This window comes from Heterodontus francisci, chromosome 3 (genome assembly GCF_036365525.1).
Source record: "Heterodontus francisci isolate sHetFra1 chromosome 3, sHetFra1.hap1, whole genome shotgun sequence".
NCBI classification, from domain to species: Eukaryota; Metazoa; Chordata; class Chondrichthyes; order Heterodontiformes; family Heterodontidae; genus Heterodontus; species Heterodontus francisci.
The window spans coordinates 53,073,373-53,095,596 of NC_090373.1; the positions used below are offsets into that span (position 1 = coordinate 53,073,373).

The 22,224-nt window shown below is 41.6% G+C and overlaps 1 protein-coding gene across 3 annotated transcripts in view; it reads left to right on the forward strand.

Annotated features, from left to right (window-relative positions):
* Positions 1-21,276, forward strand: part of colec11 (collectin sub-family member 11) — a 53,269-nt gene extending 31,993 nt beyond the window's left edge. For 2 of the 3 annotated variants that reach the window (XM_068022236.1, XM_068022251.1), the window contains 4 exons: positions 4,510-4,581; positions 8,321-8,374; positions 8,473-8,568; positions 17,711-21,276. In XM_068022236.1, coding sequence (XP_067878337.1) covers positions 4,510-4,581; positions 8,321-8,374; positions 8,473-8,568; positions 17,711-18,120 — 632 coding nt within the window. In that variant the 3' untranslated portion in view covers positions 18,121-21,276. The remainder of the gene's footprint in view (positions 1-4,509; positions 4,582-8,320; positions 8,375-8,472; positions 8,569-17,710) is intronic. The other variant, XM_068022245.1, reaches the window with a different exon arrangement.
* The last annotated feature ends 948 nt before the right edge of the window (positions 21,277-22,224 follow it).

Here is a 22,224-nt window from a genome sequence, read left to right on the forward strand (position 1 = left end):
TAAACTGTCACTTAGGCACAGGTTAATCAAGGATAGTCAGCATGATTTGTTAAGGGAAGATCTTGTTTGACCAACTTGATCGAATTTTTTGAAGAAGTAACAAGGAAGATAGATGAGGGTAGTGCGATTAATGTGGTCTACATGGATTTTAGAAAGGCTTTTGACGAGGTTCCATATGGCAGACTGGTTAAAAAAAAAATCCCATGGGATCCAGAGAAATGCGGCAAGGTGGATACAAAATCGACTCAGCGGCAGAAAACAAAGAGTAATTGTTGACGGCTGTTTTTGCGGCTGGAGGGCTGTTTCCAGTGGTGTTCTGCAGAGCTCCATACTGGGTTCCCTGCTTTTTGTGGTATATATTAACGATTTGGATGTAAATGTGGGGGGCATGATCAAGAAGTTTGCAGACAACACAAAGATTGGCTGTGTGGTAGATAGCGAGGAGGATAGCTGTAGGCTGCAGGAAGATATTGATGGTCTGGTCAGAAGGGCAGAAAAGTGGCAAATGGAATTCAACCCGAAGAAGTGTGAGGGGATACATTGTCAAACAAGGCAAAGCAATACACGATTAATGGGAAAATACTGAGAAGTGTAGAGGAAGTGAGGGACTTTAGAGTATATGTCCGCAGATCCCTGAAGTTAGCAGCACAAGTCGATAAAGTGATTAAGAAGGCATATGGAATCCTTTCCTTTATTAGCCAAGGCATAGAATATAAGAGCAGGGAGGTTATGCTGGAACTGTATAACTCATTGGTTAGGCCACAACTTGAGTACTGTGTGCAGTTCTGGTCACCTCATTACAGAAAGAATGTAATTGCACTAGAGAGGGTACAGAGGAGATTTACGAGGATGTTGCCAGGACTGGAAAAATGCAGCTATGAGGAAAGATTGGATAGGCTGGGGTTGTTCTCCTTGAAACAGAGAAGGCTGAGGGGAGATCTGATTGAAATAGGAGGGGCCTGGATACAGTGGATGTGAAGGGCCTATTCACCTTAGCAGAGTGGTCAGTGACGAAGGGGCATAGATTTAAAGTGATTGGTAGAAAAATTAGAGGGGAGATGAGGGAAAACCTTTGCACCCAGTGTGTGGTGCGGGTCTAGAACTCACTGCCTGAATGGGTAGTTGAGGGAGAAACCCTCAACTCATTCAAAAAGAGTCTGGATATGACCTCAAGTGCCGTAATCAGCAGGGCTACGGACCAAATGCTGGAAGGTAGGATTAGAATAGGTGGATTGTTTCTCAGCCAGCACAGGCACGATGGGCCAAATGGCCTCTTTCTGTGCCTTAAACTTGCTATGATTCTTTCTATGAAAACAAAACCTTCCAAATGGGTGTGAGCAACTTGGACTCTTCATCTAGGGGTAGTTGCCAAAAACTACTATTTGCACCCAAATGTGAAGATTGAACTCTTCCCCAATTTAGCCAAGTTCTCTTCTACAGACGACATTGGATGGACTTCATATTCAACTGCTTTGTTTAGCTGAGTAAGATCAACACAGACTCTAATAGATCCATTTGGTTTTTGTACTGGGACCATAGCTGAAGACTAGCTTGTTGGCTCTGTCACAGGTGAAATAACTCCTTGCTTCACCATGGAGTTGATTTCTTTCTTTACCTTTGGCAAGAATGGGTGAGGAACTTTCCTGGGTGTAAACAGGGACACTAGCTTCGTTTCTAGCTGTCGGGTTATATGATATGCTGTCTTCAGCTACCCTAGAGCTGTGAACAGCTTTGGAAATTCAGCTCTAAATTTTCTGGGCTGATCTTCTCTGCTGTCTGGTTCTTCCACTCTGCAAGTCAAGTAAATGTCAGTGCAAGCTTTCCTGCTCAAGAGTAGGGTGGGGGGGGGGGGGGGGGTCTCCACCCTGGGAAATTTGTGGCCCAGAGAGGCCGCCCACTGGGAAGAACTTTACCCCCCAGGACACCCCTGCCCCTGGATTTCATTACCACCCCCTCACCCCCACCTCGCCTGGGCCTTCCGGAATGGCCCTGGTGATCCCGTCTCACCTACCTCTTGTCCAAGGTTTCAGCACTGGGCCTGGGTCTGAAGCCTCTGCAGTACCGGCACTGGCCACTGTACATGGTGGCGCTGCCGATACTGCTAAGCTGCCAGCCCTCTGATTGGCTGGCAGCTCATGGAGGCGGGATCCTTGTCTTTAATTGAAAAACACTGGGGGATCGCTCCAGAGGGGCTGCGAAAATGCAGAGACGGGGTTCCTCCAGCCTTTTCGGCTCTGGGAGCCCTGCCTCCCACACAAATCCCAGCCCAATATTTCTTTTTCCTGATATTTGAGGGTTGTCTTCAGTTCCCCTATGATTTTAAGTTCTATTCCTCCTGCCCATATAATTTCTTGCTTGATGGTTGAAGGATGTTCTTCTCTAACCATGGTTCGGCATTGGAAAGAACCGAAACTGCTGCTCCAGTATCCAATTTATTTAGAGATACAGCACTGAAACAGGCCCTTCGGCCCACCAAGTCTGTGCCGACCAACAACCACCCATTTATACTAATCCGACATTAACCCCATCTTCTCTACCATATCCCCATCATTTTCCTACCACCTACCTACACTAGGGGCAATTTACAATGACCAATTTACCTATCAACCTGCAAGTTTTTGGCTGTGGGAGGAAACCGGAGCACCCGGCAGAAACCCATGCAGACACAGGGAGAATTTGCAAACTCCGCACAGGCAGTACCCAGAACTGAACCCGGGTCGCTGGAGCTGTGAGGCTGCAGTGCTAACCACTGCGCCACTGTGAGTCTTACTTCCTCTACAAGAATTTCTGCACTCCAGCAACTTCCACTTGGTTCCTGGATCTCTCCCAGAAAAGGTATTTCAACATTGTGAATATTTTCTACTTAGTGGATTTTTCCACTTTCTGAAGGTTTCCCTATCTGTATGTTCAGTACTGGCTTTTTGCGAGGGCACACCGCTAGGAAGTGGCCCCTCTTCCCGCATGAATGACATTTGGACTTTTTGTCGGAACAGTTTTCCCGACCGTGTCTTTCTTAGCCACACCTACTGCAGTTAACCTGGGCTGCTGCTAGATGCTCCTCCGGTTTCCCTTACTTTTTGCCACCATTTTTCCCTTTCTTATGCCTAACAAAGTCAACTGAGTCAGCTGCCCACTGACTGGACTCTCCCTGTCACCTCAGACCACAGATTGCATCTGTTTCCTGACCTCCGCTTGTCTGCTCACTAGGATTATCTTTGCTAGGGTTAGATCATCTCTTGACTGCAAGTGATCAGACAAGGCATCATCAAGCACTCCAGCAACAATTCTATCACTGATCAGTTCATCCTTGAAGCCGCCGTACTCAGTCTTCTGCAAGTTTTTATAAGTCGTTTATAAATGTATCAACACTTTTCCCTTGCCACTGGGGACGTGTGTCAGATTTGGCAAGCTCCATGATATTTTTTCTCAAATTAAAATATGCATTGAGTGCTTTGATAACATAATCATACGTGGCTTTCTCCTCGCTGATACTCTGTATTATGAGAATATCATCCGCATAGTCACCCATCGCATATAACAGTGTACTGACCAGCTCACTGCTTGGCTTCATGGCTAAACCCATCGCGGTGTGATACCTGGCATATCTTCAATCCACTTCGGCCGTGCCTCGACTTGATTCAGGCTCACAACTTTTTTTGAAGCTTTCCATTAAAGGTAGGGACTTTTCCTCATTCTGCTCTGCCGTTGTCACTACCGCTGCCACCAAATAATATTCTGCTTACTGTTAAACTAGTAGAAAATTTTTGAAGTGTCAGATGGGAGCTTTAATAAACACCTCTTACTACTTCGGCTTACTTCTTCCAAGCCTGTACATAAGGGTTCCGTGCACATGGTGTTACATCATTTCCTGTAATTAAGTATACAGCATGATTAGTATATCTTATCCAGCAACAACCCAATGTCCAGTAAACCACGTTATACTACACTCACCACAAGGGTTGCAGCATTTCAAGGACATGGCACCAGTACCTCTAGGGTACCCAGGGATGGGAAATTAAAATACAGCTTTTCTGGCATTGATCACAGTCTTCACTGAAACAAGCTCACACTACCTAGAAGGAAAGCTTTATTGGGCTTATTGCCAAAATATCAACTGCTGCTAATTTTTCACTAATCAATCTATATCATCTGCATCGCAAAATTTCTGGAAATCTCCTTATATGTTTTTGTCATTTATCTTCATTGATTCAGTGTCTGGCTTAACTTCTTTGCGTGCAAGAATGACAAAATTGTGCGGGTAACGGTAACTAGGCCTGTAGATTTATGGAGACTAAATCAAAATTAATTTTTATTGCTTGGATTTTTGCAGGTGTTTTGGGGATGACATTTCTCCACTGCTTATTTCCTTGAAAACCACTAAATCATGTTCTTGTTAATAACAGACATTTCTGAAATTCTTGGGGAGTGAAGGGATTAAACCCATGAAGTCACGTGAAATAAAATCATCGGAAAGATTTTGTTGAACCATCTACAACTTTTTGTTTGCAGGGCCAAGAGGTGAAAAAGGCCTAAAAGGTGCAATGGGTCGTCCTGGGAAAGTAGGCCCAGCTGGCTTAAAAGGTATTTATCATTCTTTTTGCTGTTTGTAAAAAATCATTGGCACACACTCTAACTGAGTAGATGCGTAGATTTTATGCAATGTCCAGTGTAAGATTTAAAACTTTATTTGTAATTTGTTCTTGCACCAGACAATAAGAATTTGGACAAGGATACACCTAATATTAGGATGATTTATTAAGGCTAAAAGCAATACTTAACAAATCCAAGGGCAGTCGATATCCTAGTCCAGATGGCGTTTATTCTCCACTGGTTCTAGTGGCACAGACGGCTCGTGACTCCTCCTTTGTCTCTCCCTATGTCATCTTCATATCTGTGCACTGAGCCTCTCCAGGTCTGTTCTTTTATTCTTCATAGTCGGTGGCTCCTCCTGTGCACTGATTGGTTGGTTCATACATTGTTTCAATTAGTCCAGTCATTTTGTTTGTTAGTACTTCCGTTTGTACATTAATCATGATCACATGTGCAAAACAATGTGTACAAACAATCCACAATAACCTTGAAGTCCATTAGATGATACATTTCTGGTGAGACTCGCCCTACTTTTCTGTTACACTTTGATCAGAACTTGTTTCATAGTTTTCGATATCTGTTCTTTTCTTTCCCTTTATCTGTTTGTTATTAGTCTGTATCACAATGTAATTCTGGTTGACTCTCAACTGTACAGGCAAAATTTTTTTCAGTCAGGTACACAGCTAAAATTAACTCTTCATTTACCAAAAGCTTCTACAAAACATATATATATATATATATATATATATAAAAGTACATAAAATTCATTATACAAAAGATATAAAAAGGCCAATAAAAATGACAGAATCCACATATCTTACACTAGCCCAACACAATTTTCTATGATATAACTTTCTCATTTTATATTTTCGATCATTAATCATTGTTTTACTCCTACCAAAGTGACTGGGCAAGAAATTGGGTCATTGGCATCTATTTTTGGGGCATTGAGGGTTCCCTTAGACCTCCAAAATAGCGTTGTGGCATGTGCGAACACTTGTGGGGCAGACTTTATATTGGTGAGGGTGTTATTGTATATGCAGCGAAGGTTGGCCAGAAGGTCGCAGAGCAGGCAGGTCATGCTGATTTGACATCAGTGATGCCATTTTGGAGCTCCAGCTAATGCCCTCTCTTATGCTTGCACAACTGAACGTGTTCAGCGACAGGAAGGAGCCCCCATCCCATCGGCGCTATTTAAAGGGATCATCAACTACTTACAGGTTGATTGCTGGTTGAATTCTTCCAGCTGTTGCTACGATTCTACACATGTTTGATGCTTCCTATAGTTGCTTCAAGTTGCAAAAGTCTTTCGGGAGTGGTGTGGCAGATGCTAAAGGGGGTTTTGCTGATTTCTGATTTCAAGGATTCTGCACAAACTAGTTGTTCCCAGACATGGGTGTGTGAGTAGGCTTTTCTCTTGGAATACTGCATGGCCTGGAGAATGAACAGAGGTCATGCAGAGCAGGACAAGCCGCTGGATTGGTTTCAATGCACCTGCTTTCAGCGGCTATCCAGTTTAACCTCCAGTATTTTTACCCACTTAGCTATTATCTATCCAAATTAGTTAGCTTCTCTCTCCCTCCTACCCTGGACAGATTTGCTGAAGATTTAACTACATAAGATGTAAAAACAAATTGACTGAGTCGATGATTTGGGACTAAGTGTGATAAAAGTACTTGGTTATGATTTGAGGGCAGAAAACATGGCTCCCTGAATGACTCACAGTAAAAGCATTGAGTGGCATTCGAATGTTCAGATCAGCAAAGCTGCAGGTTTCCCCCCCCTGGTCAGTGCAGGATGAGTTGACTTCAGTTCAGCCAGCAGCACCGTGCTATGATTGACCTCAGTGCCCCCAATGCTAAAGTGAAGGAATACCAGATTGTACCGTGATTCTTGCTAAAAAGTGAACATCTGTGGAAGTTAGGCAAGGTAAAGATTGAGTTCATATGTGATGCTGTCTGTAGTCGAATAGTTTGATGACATTAGTTCAGCTCTAGTTCTGGTGGGGTGCCCTGGCAGCAATGGCTGCCCCCACGGCAATGATGCCACAGGTGCACCACGACCACCCGCCCACCCTGCACCACCACTCTGGCTTCCCCCATACCAACTCACCTGTCTTCGAGGGTGCCCTACCATTAATGCGCTCTCTCCCTGGAGCTGCAGTCTCAGCGCGGGCCACCACTAGCTGTGGTGCTGCTGAGCTGCTGGCTCTCTCATTGGACCAGCAGCTCTTGGGTATGTGTCGCCATCCTTAATTGGACGGCAGCCTTTTAATTGGCTGGCGGCAGCAATATGCTGCCTTAGGGTCCCTCTGCCTGCCGAAGTGGTGACGTCTCCTGCTTTTGGCACCAACTTCATTGTCATCAAGAAAATTCAACCTGAGTCATTGAATGTTAGGAGACATTCTGTGGCGTCACAGTCAAACCCATTCCCCCATTACCCAACATCTATAAAGGCAAACACACTCCCAGTAAGGGTTACTAAATAGCATATCCTTGCTGATTTTCCCACCATCCTGCAAATAAAGCTGAGCTGATAGTAGTGCTGTTCCCACTATCCCACCCAAGGTTAAACTAGAGATAGATCATGGCCCTTCCTGGTCTGTTTGATTGGTTCCACACCGGACAGTTCATTTGCTAATTGAGCCATTATGAGAGAGGTGTTTGACTTCTGGCCTGCATGCCAAATAAAGAGATAAGGGTGATGTTAAGAGTCTGTCCTTCTGGCAACGAGGCATGCCCATTGGCAACACACGCCCAAAATTTCCCAAGTTTTTGGTCAGAAAAGCATGGGATAGTTTGAAATAGAATGTTCGATATGTGCCCCTGGTGGGTAATACTCCCTGCCTGAAGGAAAATGACAGATAATTAGCCATTGTACCTATTGTCAGCATGCCGTATATTTTAGCTTGGTTCAAGTAAAGACATATGAGGTAATTCTGGTGTGCACTAGCCATGATTATCAGGCCATTTGGTCAGAAAATCATGGACAATGTGCATTGGAATTTCTGGTTGGTGTTCTGGTGGGCAGGTTCCCTAACAGGAGTAATATTAAAGCCTCCGTGCCACAATTATTGATATAATTTGATCTCTTGTGACGTGGAGTCGAGACCACATGTTATCTTCAGATGAAGCAGAGTCAGAGGAAATGAGATAATTAGACCAGGCTGCACACATGTGATTCAGTCCCCAGCTTAAAGTCATGCATTTTTATTTTTATATGCTACTTTGATTTTTAATGATTATTAATAGTTAAAGAGCAAAATTAAGAGAAATTTGGAAAGCAGAGGAGTAGAGTTGGTTGGAGCATTGGGGTTATTCTATTGCACAGGCTGAGGAACAAGAAGATTCAAAACTCGGGGTAGATTGCCAATATGGGTGAAAAAGTGTAATTACCTTGTGGCCAGTTTACGTCAGCTCTTTCCATTATAAATCTAGACAAAATAATTGATGATGGGAAAAGTTGACAAGAGGAGGTAAAGGTTTGTAGACTGAAAGCGTGTGCAGACATGAAATTTTAAAAATACTATAAATATTTTAACAGTTATATCAAAAGTTATATTCAAACTATGATTAAGCCACAGATAAAATATTATGGGCACTTAACTTTAAGAACTATGTCAAAGCTAAGCAGAGGGTTCAACAGAAGTTAAGATGATATTGAGAGATGAAAGGCTTTAGTTCTGAATAGAAACTCGAGAAATTCAAATTCTTCTTTTTTAACTTATCAGGAAACAAAGGAGACACTGGAGATCTAGGGCCAAAAGGGGAAAATGGAGATCCAGGTAGAGTTATCAGAATTTCTATTGGGTATAACCCTGCTTTATGTCAAGTCTGTTTCTTTAATTCTGTGCCTGATTAATGTCCTGTACAATCTCCTCAGGTTTGCCCTGTGAATGTGGCCAACTAAGAAAGGTAATTGGAGAAATGGACATCCTTGTGACACAGTTAACAAATGAACTCAATTTCATTAAAAATGGTAAGCTTGATCATTTATACTAAGTAATACCTCTTTGCTGTAGCAGTAAAATGCCAATAACATTTCACCTCTTACTGTCAGATGATATTAATGGAAAGAAAAGTTGTACAATGCTGCAGCGATTAGTGGTAGGCCAGAAGATTGGGAAACTTTTAGAAACCAGCAGAGGATAACTAAAAACATAATAAAGAGGGAGAAATTAGAGTATGAGAGTAAACTAGCAAGAAAGATAAAAACAGACAGTAAAAACTTCTACAAATATATAAAAGGGAAGAGAGTATCTAAAGTAAGTGTTGGTCCCTTAGAGGATGAGACTGGGGAATTAATAAAGGGAACAAGGAAATGGCAGCATCTTTGAACAAGTATCTTGTACCTGTCTTCACAGTAGAAGACACAAAAAGCATCCCAAGAAAAGCAGAAAATCAAGAGGCAGAAAGGAGGGAGGAACTTAAAGTGATCACTATCAATACAGAAAAAGTACTAGGGAAACTAATGGGACTAAAGGCTGAGAATTCCCCTGGACCTGATGGTCTGCATCCTAGGATCTTAAAAGAAGTGGCTGCAGAGATAGTGGATGCATTGGTTGTAATCTTTCAAAATTCCCTAGATTCTGGAACGGTCCCAGCAGATTGGAAAACTGCAAATATAACACCCTATTCAAGAAAGGGGGCAGGGAAGCGATAGAAAGCAGGAAACTATAGGCCAGTTGGTCTAAAATCTGTCATTGGGAAAATGCTAGACTCTCTTATTAAAGAGGTAGCAGCAGGACACTTAGAAAATCATAATGCAATCAGGCAGCGTCAACATGGTTTTATGAAAGGAAAATGGTGTTTGAAAAATTTATTAGAGTTCTTTGAGGATGTAACAAGCAGGCTGGTTAAAGAGCAACCAATAGATGTAGTGTATTTGAATTTTCAAAATTTGATAAGGTGCCACATAAAAGGTTACTGCACAAGATAAGAGCTCATGATGTAGGGGGTAACATATTATCATGGATAGAGGATTGGCTAACGAAGAGAAAACAGAGAATCGGGATACATGAGTTATTTTCAGGTTGGCAAACTGTAACTAGTGGAATGCCACAGGGATCAGTGCTGGGGTCTCAACTATTAACTATCTATATTAGTGACTTGAAGGAACTGAGTGTACTGTAACCAAATCTGTGGAAAATACAAAGATAGGTCGGAAAGCAAGTTGTGAGGAGGACACAAAGTGTCCACAAAGAGGTATAGATAGATTAAGTGAGTAGGCAAATATTTGGCAGCTGGCATATAATGTGAGGTTGTCCACTTTGGCAGTAAGAATAGAAAAGCAGAATATGATTTACATGGAGAGAGACTGCAGAATGCTGCGGTACAGAGGGATCTGGGTGTCCTTGTACATGAATCACAAAATGTTAGCATGCAGGTACAGCAAGTAATTAGGAAGGCAAATGGAATATTGGCCTTTAATGCAAGGGGGATGGAATATAAAAGTAGGAAAGTCTTACTGCAACTGTACAGGGCTTGGGTGAGACCGCACCTAGAGTACAGAGTACAGTTTTGATCTCCTTTCTTAAGGAGGGACATACTTTCAGAGGAATCAGTTCGGAGAGGGTTCACTAGGCTGATTCCTGGGATGAAGGGGTTGTCAAATGAGGAAAGGTTGAGTAGGTTGTGCCTATACTCATTGGAGTTTAGAAGAATGAGAGGTGATCTTATTGAAACATATAAGATTCTGAGGGGGCTTGACAGGGTAGATGCTGAGAGGATGTTTCCCCTCCTGGGGGAAGAATTTCTTCTCTCAGAGGGTCATTAATCTTTGGAACACTCTTCCCCAGAGAGCAGTGGAGCCTGGATCATTGAATATATTCAGAGCTAAGTTAGACAGATTTTTGATCTACAAGGGAGTACAGGGTTATGGGGAGCAGGCAGGAAAGTAGAGTTAAGACAACAGTCAGATCAGCCATAATCTTATTAAATGGGGGAGCAGTCTCAAGGGGCCGAATGGTCTAGTCCTGCTCTTTTTTCTTATGTTCTTATGCTCTAAAAAGTAGAGTTTAATTTGAAGAGCCGTCTTGAAAAGGCACAATTGGTGTGCTCCTTTATTTTGATGTCGAGGTGTGGCCAGTTTTGTGGGCAGAACCAACTGCCAGCATAATTTTTTTTAAACCAACGTTAAAGATCATGGAAACTTGATTTATGCTTGATGTAACTTGCTTTTATAATTCAGTCATCTTTTGCGCTGGTTTGGTCAATTTTAGCACAAACTAGCAGAAACTCTTGACCATAAAATTTAATGCGAATGTAGAGATATTCAGATGATCCTAAAATTATTAAGTTTCACAGCACAAAAGGGGGCTATTTGGCCCATTGCATTTGTCCCGGCTCTCTGAAAGAGCTGTCCACTTAGTTTCATTCACTTTAACCTTTTTAAAATTTGTCAAATATTTATCCACTGCCATTTTAAAAGTCATGATGAATTCAGTGGCCATTATTTCTGGTAAGGTTTCCATGTCCTAACTATTCTCTGTGTAGAATTAAAAAAATCTTCAAACCTCTCCCTTTCTTCTTTTGTTGATGATAAATTTATGCATTCTAATTATAAACACATTAACCAGTGGAAACAGTCTTTCCAGAATTATTTTAACAAAACTCTTCATAATTTTAAATACCTACATCAGATCTTCCCTAAACCTTCTTTGGTCTAATGAAAAGAGCCCCATTTCTCTACTTTCTTGCCGTAACTATGAAGCCTCTCATTCCTAGTATCATCTTAGAGAATTTCTTCTGTTGTTTCTCCCTACCTATGATGTATTTCTTAATTAGATGCCCTAACTATGGTCTAATCAATGATTTGAATGGATTTAGTTTTACCTCATTGCTTTTGTATTCTATACCCCAATTAATAAAAAAGGCCAACAATCCTATATCTTTTCATCTTTATCAATTTGTTTTCCCACTTTTAAAGATTTGTGTATATAACAAACTTGAACTTGTATTTATGTAGCAGCTTTCACAACCTCAGGAAGAGCTAAAGCGCTTTACAGTCAATTAACCACTTTTGAAGTGTTGCCATATTATAATGTAGGAAATAGCAAAGTCTCTCTGCTCCTCTATTCCTATTAAAGTCTTACAACTAAATGTGTAAATTCTCTCCATAATTCTTGCTCTCTAAATGTATCACCTCACATTCACTCCATTAAATTTCACCTGACATCTATTGATCTAATCTAATCTGTTTATGTCCTCCTGAAATCACTTATAGCGTTCAATCACACTTCCTGTGTTTTTTTTATGTTATGCCCTAATAACCAAATCCAATTAGCATATATATAAAAAATCGAGATGAGCAATGGTCCTAATACTGATGCCTGGGGGACACCACTGTTTATACCTCTCCACTTCAAAAAAGCAACCATTAAGCTCTGTTGACTGTCTTTTAACCAACTTTCTACCTACTCTCTTTAATATCATATCCCTCAATTTTATCAACAAACCTCCTATGTGAAACTGGTCAAATGCTTTTTCAAAATATATAGACGCAATATCCATGGCATTTCCCTTATCAGTGCACTCCATTCTTTCGTCAACGAATTCTGTTAAATTTGCCTGACATGAATTTTACAAATTCACATTGGCTGTACTCAATTAACTCACATTTTTCTAGGTGAGTATTAATTTGACCTTGTTTAAGGGCCTGCAAAAGCTTAGCCACTATCACTGTTTGGATAAATGCTCCATGGTGGCCTGGTTGATGCATTTCTTCCCTTTTAAATGGACAAATAATGTTGGCAACCCTCCAGTCCTATGACATACCTGCCATATTGCAGGATGTTTGAAAGCTTGTGGTCAAAACCTCTGCTTTGTGCTTTAATTGGAAACAAATATCAGTTAAATAGGATGATTGACTTTCTCATACTCTTTAACATGCTAGAGGTAATTGTGCGTTACTGGGGATTGAAATACTTCTCAATCTAGGGTGGAATTCCAAGGATAGTGAATTTCCAGTTTTAGCACTCAAAATACATAGGCATCTTGCATGTACCACATATATTAAAAACTAACATGAGACATTGTAACTCAATTTTGCCAACTAAGTCTTTGCAAATTGCTGCCTCTCCTCCAACCTCCTTTTTTTCTTCAAAACCCTACTATGCGTTGAAATGTTCAATACTGTGGATTGGGTCTTGCACTTGACATGTGACAGCAGGATTACCACAGCGTAATTGGATTGTGCTACTTTGAGACATCTCAGATGGCCACCTGTAAACAGCACTGGCCCAATTTAAAAAATACAAAGAAGGATCCTGAGCCAGTTGTGCAAATTCTGACAGGTTTTTGTTTTGGCAGTGGCCTAACCAGCTGTCCTTAAAGGGAGGGCTGGAGGTTGTGGACGAAACATGAAGGTAAATTTTTAACACCTGCCTGAATATGTCACATGAAAACTGCAGGTCACTTACAGTTTGTATTCGCTCCTTGGTTGTCATCCCAGCTGGCCAATTCTGCTTGTCCCCATGACCAGTCTTTTGGGGTGCGACCAGTGCCCACTTCATGCCAGTTGTCTCCTGATGATGTAAGAGCACCAATATCATGTGGTCCTCTTGCCCACCAGTTTATGTGCAGCAGCAGGCCCGAGAAAATTTCTAGGCTTCTTTCCAGGTTTCTCCCTTGCCTCTCCGTCCCAAGGTTAGCCCTGTGCAATTATTCTTAGCTATATTTTCCTCCTGTCAACGATATAAGTAAACATTGGCTTAGATAAAAACAATTTTCCTGATTATATTTGCATTTTTTTGTGCTCACACTAGTGTATGGAAGAAAATATTTATTTCTGGCTATTTTCCTTGATTGGAAGCACATATTCATCTTAAGTGTTGTCGCTACCATATTGTCTCCTTTGTTGTGTTCTATCATGTTCACCAAAGTGGCTGGAAGCAGATATCCTGCTTTTGGAGTCACCGAGTCATTACGGCACAGAAGGAGGCCATTTGGCCCTTCGAGTCCTTGTTGGCTCTCTGTATAGCAATCCAGTCAGTTCCATTCCATCGCTCTATCCCTGTAGCAATGCAAGTTTATTTCCTACAAGTGCCTATCCAATTTCCTTTTGAAATCATTCACCCTCTCCACTTCCACCAACTCGTAGGCTGCGAGTTCCAGGTCATTACCACTTGCTCCGAAAAAAAAGTTCTTCCACACATCTCCCTTGCATCTCTCGCCCGAAACCTTAAATCTGTGACCCCTAGTCCTTGTACTATCAATTAATGGGAACAGCTTTGCTTGGCTATCTTATCTAAATCTGTTCTAATCTTGTACACTTTTATCAAATCTCCTCTTAATCTCTTTTGCTCCAAGGAGAACAACCCCAGCTTCTCCAACTTAACCTTGTAGCTAAAATCCCTCATCCCTGGAACCATTCTGGTAAATCTCCTCTGCACCCTCTCGAGGACTCTCACATACTTCCTAAAATGTGGCGACCAGAACGGGACATAATGCTCTAGTTGTGGCCTAACCAGAGCTTTGTAAAGGTTCAGCATAGCTTACTTGCTTTTATACTCAATGCCTCTATTTATGAAGTCCAAGATCCCATATGCTTTGCTAACTACTTTCTCATATCTCCTGCCACCTTCAAAGATCTATGCACATGTACCCCAGGTCCCTCTGTCCCTGTATAATCTTTAGAACTGTACCATTTTGTTGATATTGTCTCTCCCTATCCTTTCTGCCAAAATGCATCACTGCACACTTTTCTGTATTAAGTTCCATCTGCTAGCCTATCTATGTCCTGTTGCAGTCAAATGGTATCATCCTCAATGTCTGCCTCACCTCTAAGTTTGGTATCATTGGTAAATTTTGAAATTTTACTCTGTATTCCAATATTCAAGTCATTTATATATATCAAAAAAGTAGTGGGCCTAGCACTGAACCTTGGAGAACACCACTGTCTATCATCCTCCAATCTGAAAGACAACCATTTACCATGACTTGTTTTCTGTCCTTAAGCCAATTTTTTTTATCCAAGCTGACACTGACCCTCCTATTCCATGAGCCTCAATTTTGTTAACCAGCCTTTTATAGAATCATAGAAAGTTTAAGGGCACAGAAAGAAGCCACTTGGCCCATAGTGTCTGTGCCAGCCGAAAAATGATCCACCCATTCTAATCCCACCTTCCAGCATTTGGTCTGTAGCCCTGCAGATTATAGCACTTGAGGTGCATATCCAGACTCCTTTTGTGGCACTTTGTCAAATTCTTTCTTAAAATCCATATTGAAACATCCATTGCTTTCCCTTAATCAACCTTCCCTGTTACTTCATCAAAAAATTCAGTTAGATTGGTGAAGCACAATCTGGCTCTCCTTAATTAACTCAAACCTCTCCAAGTGCCTGTTGATGTTTTTCCTGATCATTGTTTCTAATATCTTACCCACAACTGATGTTAAACTTACTGGTCTGTAGTTACTAGGACTGTCCTTACACCATTTCTTGAATAAAGGTGTCACTTTTGCAGCTCTCCAATCTTCTGGCACCTCCCCCTATCTAGGGAAGATTGGAAAATTATGGCAAGCCCTTCCGCTATTTCCACTCTCACTTCCTTTAGCAACCTGGGATTCAAGCCATCCACTCTAAGCATAGCTAGCCTTTCCAGTACATCCTGCCTATCAATTTTCAATTCATCCATTACCTTTACTTCTCCACTTGCCCAATGCAAAGTACTAATTAAGTATTCTAGCCTTGCCCTGCGCCTCTAAGCAAATATCACCCTCTTTGTCCCTAATAGGCCTCACTCCACCTCTCACTACCCGCTTACTATTTACATGCTGGGAGAAGATTTTTGGGTTCCCTTTTATGTTGACTGCCATTCTATTCTCATATTCTTTCTTTGCCAGTCTTATTTTTCTCGTCCCCTCTCAATTTATTGTATTTAGCCTGGTTCTCACTTGAAGAGTTCACCTGACATGCATCATTCACCCTCTTTTTATGTTTCATCATATTCTCTATCTCTCTTGTCATCCAAGGTGTCCTTGCTTTGGTTCCTTTACCTTTCATCCTTGTTGGAATGTACCTAGCCTGTACCTGAAACATCTTCTTCTTAAATATCATCCATTGTTCCCTTACAATTTTTCTTGTCAATCTTTGGTTCCATTTTACCCTGGATAGATCCCCTCCCATCACATTGAAGTTAGCCCTCTTCAAATTTAGAAGTTCTACTTTAGATTGTTGCTTGTTCTTCTCCATTTCTGATCTAAATGATACAATGATCATTCTTACCCAAGTGTTCCCTCACAGATACTTAGTCCACTTGGCTGACCTCATTCCCCAGCACCAGATCCAGCAATGCCTCCTTTCTAGATGAACCAAGAACATACTGATCAAGGAAGTGCTCCTGAACACATTTCAGAAAGTCATCCCCCTCCTTTCCCTTTACTCTAACATTATCCCAATCGATGTTTGGGTAATTAAAGTCCCCCATTATCACCACTCTATTGTTCTTGCACATCTCTGTGATTTCCTTGCAGATTTGCCCCTTTACTTCTTTCTGTCATTATTTGGAGGCCTCTTGAACACCCCCAGTAGCATCATCTCCTTCTTTCTTCTCAACTCTAACCAAATGGATTCTGTCTTTGCCCCCTCAAGGACATCCTCTCTTTCCAACACTACAGTGTTTTCTCTAATCAGTACTGCTACCCCATCCCCCTTTATCCTTCCCTATTTTTTCTGAACACTTTCTATCCTTGAATATTAAGTGCCCAGTCCTCATCATTTTTAAGCCATATTTCCGTTATTGCTCCTTCTTCATATTTCGTATTTGTGCTTGTAGCTCAGCCTTATTCACCACACTTTGAGCATTTATATACATGCATTGTGAACATGTCTTTGTATTCCTCATAGTCCCTCTTTGTCTGCTTTTATCTAATATGGTAATACTTTCTTCTCTCGTACAATCCGGCACTCTCATTCTATGCACCTCATTCCTCTTTTCTACTTCTATATGCTGGTGCCCATGCCCCTGCTAATTTAATTTAAACTTTCCCCAATCACACTCGTGAACCTCCCCACAAGGACATTGGTCCCAGTCCTGTGGAGGTGCAAGCCATCCCTTTTGAATAGGTGCCTCCTGCCCCAGAATTAGTCTCAATGCCCCAGGAATCTGAAGCCCTCCCTCCTGCACCATGCCTCAAGCCACGCATTGATCCTTCCTCTCTTCCTATTTCTACTCTTGCTAGCGCGTGGCACTACTACCTTCCTCTTTAGCTCCTGAAAATCTGACTGTAGGACCTCAATACCTGCTATTTCTATGTTGTTGGTACCAAGGTGCACAACAACTTTTGTCTCTCTCTCTTCCTCTGCAGAATATTCTGCACCCTCTCCATGATGTCCTTTACCCTGGCACCAGGGAGGCAACACAGCCTGCAGGATGGGTACAGAAATGCCTGTCTGTCCTCCTAACTATAGAATCTCCTATAACGACTGCATTTCTATGCTTTGCTGGTCCGTCCTGTGCAGTCCCTTGCCTATTGGTGTCATGGTCTGGACTGCACCCCTTCAAGGTGTCATCACTCCCAGCAGTCTCCAATGCTGAGTACTGGTTTGACAGTGGCACACACCCCAAAGACTCCTGCACCTTCTGCCTCTTCCTACTTTTCAGGATGGCCACCCATCTACTATCTTGAACTCTCATTGCCTGTTGGATGACCACCTCCTGGAACATATGATTCACGAAACTCTCATCCTCCCTGGTGCTTTGCAGTGACCCCAGCTGTCCCTTCAGCTCAGAAATCCTGAGCTTGAGCTCAAGCAGCTGGAGACACTTCCTACACACGTGATCCCCCAAGACACATGAAGTGTCCTGAAGTGTTACTTGATTTGTGAATGAAATGATAAACAGTATACATGTTAGAAAATTGCTCCAGATAAACTAAATTTAAGGGTATATCGATGTCACCATCAAAACAATCAAACTATGTAGTATGAAGTTTTACATTTGTTGTGTAAGAACAAGCTTTGAAACCATATTCAAAGTCATTTCCCCTCCATTCCCCCTCCATAAAGACACGGGAGTTGGCATGCCAGCTTAAATCATAATTTGCATGGGGAAAATATGTGTCTTTTTAAAGCTGCTTATATCTTATTAAATATAACAGAAATCAAAGTGCTCACTTTTCAGCACTGCCCTCCCCTGCAGCTGTTGCTGGAGTACGAGAGGTAGAAAATAAGATTTACCTGCTGGTGAAGGAAGAGAAGAGATACACGGATGCCCATGAGTATTGTCGTGACCGAGGAGGACTTCTCATAATGCCAAAAGATGAGGCAACCAATAGCCTCATTGCTTCTTACATCAGCGAAGCAGGTCTCAGCAGAGTATTCATTGGTGTTAATGATCTGGAGGAGGAAGGCCAGTTTGTCTTTACAGATGGGTCACCACTACAGACCTTCAACAAGTGGCGGAATGGAGAGCCAAACAATGCCTATGACGAAGAAGACTGTGCGGAAATGGTATCTTCTGGGGGGTGGAATGATGTCACTTGTCATATTACAATGTATTTTGTCTGTGAATTTGATAAAGATATACCTTAATTCAATCAGCTCCTGAAGTTGGAGCATGATATTATTCCACATCCACGATGGATAAATTGGTATTAGTTTCAAAATCAATGATACCTCAAGGGGGGGGGGGGGGTGGTGATTAGATTTTTGTGTACACTTGATTTTTCACTAATGTTCGTAGTTATACAGTAAATGTATTGAGTTTTAGCAGAACCATTTTCTTGTGCTTTATATTTTCAGAAAACAAGACTGGAGGTAATTTGACTTTGTGTGATAGTGTAAAAAGAGGAAGACCAATGAAGTCATTGGAAATGAAAATTGGGAGAGATATACAATGGGCGATTGATCCGATATTGCCTATTTTACACTATCACACACAGACAAAGCTACTTGCATTCAGTTGTTTCTTAAATTTCTCTTTCCTCCTTTGCTATCAGTGCAGCCTTTTGATTTATCTTTGAATACTGCAAATGACAAACTATGACTTGCTGCTTTGGACTAGACAGTTCCCCGCCCATTTAAAATGAACATTAAAGTGAGTTCTTAAAGATAAAGAGAAAGTCTTTTTCTTGCCATTCTGTGCAAGACATGAAGGGTTAGAAATTGGTCCTTGCTGTCTTCGTCTTCTACTTATTTCAAGGCGTCCCTATCACAGAATTTGATGCTATAAGACAGAGAAGATCAAAGCAAGCATTTGAGGAACATCAGAGGTGAACTGCCTGCATCCGCCATCATGCCAGCAACCATATCTGCAGGCCCAGGGGCAGCTGCCTGAAAATGACTGAGGCTTTGGTTCACCATCTGCTGCAAGGATACTTCCATCATTGGGATTGTATTGCTGGGCCACTTAAGGCCACCTCCTCCCTTGACTTTCTTGCCTATATCCTTGGAGAATGGCATGGAGATCACCTGCAGCATCCGCCAATTTGATGCTCACTCATGTATCACACAAGTGACAGATGCCTATGGAGTAGACCCAGCGCTTCCATCTCCTTTCCCACAAATTAGCAACAGCAGCAAGACATGACTGTCCAATCTGCACTGCTGCAATTTCCAAAACAAAAGGAACCATTGATGGCATTATGTGGCTAGCACCAACAACAAAAACTAGTATTTATATAGTGCCTTTAATGTATTAAAATGTTCCAGGGCACTTCACAGGAACAATATAAAACAAAATTTGATATTGAGCCATGTAGGAAATATTAGGGCAGATGAAGAGATAGTTTTTAAGGAGTATCTTAAAGGTGGAAAGAGAGGCAGAGAGATGGATAAGTTTAGGAAGGGATCCTGAGATTATGGCCTTGGCAGCAGAAGGTACAACCACCAATGGTAGAGCGATTAAAATTGGGGATCTCAAGAGGCCTGAATTAGAGGAGCGGAGATATCTTGGAGAGTTGTGGGGCTTGAGGAGATTACAGAGATAGGGAGGGTGAGGCCATGGAGAGATTTGAAAACAAGAATGAGAATTTTAAAATCGAGGCATTGCTTAAGCGGGAGCCAATGTAGGCCAACAAGCACAAGGGTGATGTGTGAATGGGACCTGGTGCGAGTTAGGACATGGGCAGCAAAGTTTTGAATGACTTCAAGTTTAGGGAGGATAGAATGTGGGAGGCAGGCCAGGAGTGCGTTAGAATAGTCAAGTCTGGAGGTGACAAAGGCAAGGATGAGGGTCTCAGCAGCAGAAGAGCTGAGGCAGAGATGGAGTTGTGCGATGTTACAGAGATAAACATAGGTGGTCTTAGTGATGGAGTGGCCATGAGGTTAGAAGCTCATTTCAGGGTCAAATATGATACCAAGATTGCAAACAGTCTGGTTCAGTTGGAAAGGAGAGGGATGGAGTCAGTAGCTAGGGAACAGAGTTTGTGGTAGGACTAAAGATAATGGATTCAGTCTTCCCAATATTTTGCTGTTTCCATTTAAATATTTCCAATATTTATTCCCAATATTGAGCACCCTCATCTAGTATCCACTTTTGCCTTACCCCTCCTGTGCATTGTGACTCAGCAGTGCTCTCTCCTCAAACTTAATATCTGTATTCTGTGTGTGCGTGTGCGTGCTAAGGCTTCCGTCTACTGGTTAGAGTGATGCAGGTTGCTGTGAGGTACTGGTTTGCTCAGGGTCACTGACAGTACTTGTGGGCTGCTCTCCCAGGACTTCAATAACAGAAGACATACAGATGTTTGAATGCCGGCTCCAAAAGATAGGTTCAAATAGAGTTTGATGCAACCTTAAGCACCAGAAATATGAATGAGTGTGAAGGGGAATGAGACATAGCAGACTGGTAGTAACCCTGAGGCAGGAGTCCTATGGTTTCAACTTCCCTATTCCCTCAATGTATATATCGACAAGAATGCCCAGGGTGGCCTTCAGAAAGAAAATTAAAAGGCTCATCATTTCTGGGACCTCCTCCAGTTTGAGTCTGTTTCCTTGCATTATGTACTATCTCAATATACCTGCAGAACTATGTGATGTATCTGGTTACCACAGGTTAAATGTTAACTTCACCTTTTCTGTGTAAATAAAATATCTAATTAATTTCCATGTTACATTCACAAAGGCTCACTTTATAGGCCCATTATCCATTGGGTGTAGTCTTTGGTAACACTGCAAAAGATGTTGACAGAACTGGCATCTCTGTTATCTTCCTTAATACCAATGTACTGCTGGCATTGTGTAATCTGGCCTCAACTGTGGTTAATGCAACTGATGTGCTGCCAATTTCCGATAACACTAATATTAAAAATATTTAGTACCGTGATAGGACACAATTGTCATTTTTATATTAGGTTATCTGTGTTCAGTTGCTGTGATCTGGTGAAAGTAATACACACTAAAATAGCTTGATTGCTTGTGCTTTCTCTGAGCAATAAACAGTAATTTAGGCGAAAGAACTGCAGTAATCTAAAAGTAACACAGAACTATAGCACCTTGTGTTTTCACTAGACTTAGCCACAGTGCAGCTCTAAATGTAGTGGGTGTGGAACAATAAAATCATTGACCTTATCAAACCAAGACTGACTATATCAATGTTGTCCTTTAGTCTTGTGCCGCTGGATAAGACAAAATGTGCAAAGTAGAATAAATTCTAAAGAAACATATACTGAATATTGTAATGAACTAAATACTCTTTTTTCTATATTTACTTACCTCAAATTGGAAATAAACCTGTGTCTTTTCTGCCAATTTTATATATTGCATTATTATTTAGTTTACACTGCACTGACAAATTACAGTATTTTGTGTTTTATAAACAGTAAAATTGTCTCTTGAACTCCTTCAGAGATGCAATGTCTCCATGTTCCTTGTATGTTCAACTGCTATTACCTCTCATATTTGATGACCCATTCTTAGTTCTTCATCCATCGATAATCTTTACCTAACCACTCCTTTAATCTCAAATGAAACTCATAAGCCCCTTCTATTGCTAAAGCTGCCTCCAAGAATCACTTTCTACTTTTGTACCAAACATCTCTTTTCTCCCTCCATGGTTATAAAGCCCAACTCTATCCAAAATTTTGATTTTTGCTCCCATATCTGAGGACACTCTACTTGTACTTATTGCACACACCTGGATTGGATACAAGAAAAGTTCTGATGAAAGGTCATCAACCTGAAATGCTGAAATGTGACTAAGTCTCACTCTCCACAGATGCTGCCTGACCTGCTAAATGGTACCAGTATTTTCTGTTTTTATTTCTTCTGGAGTTTTGTTTTTATTTTTGCTGTAGTTATGCTTTTTCTATTTGTACAATGACTAAAGACAGAATTGTCTGGTGAGTGGACAATGAAATTTGTCATTAGTAAAGAACAGTTATAGGCACTGCTGCAGTTTGTTTGTTTAAATTGTTTGCCTATGGCCTTGCCCCTTCCTATCTCTGTTGCCCCCTCCACTCTCTCCCTCCCTCCCCAACCTGACACTCTCCTTTCCTCTGATTCTGGCTTCTTATGCATTTCACTTTCCTTTCAACCAAGAATTGGTGGTCATGCCTTCAGCCACCTTGTTCCCATGCTTTGGAACTGTCTTCCAAAACCCCTCCGACTTTCAAACTCTACCCCTCCTTTAAGACCCTCAAACTTTTGGTAATGCCTCATAGTCTCCCCTTCTTTGATTAGACGTCCTTAAGCGTCTGT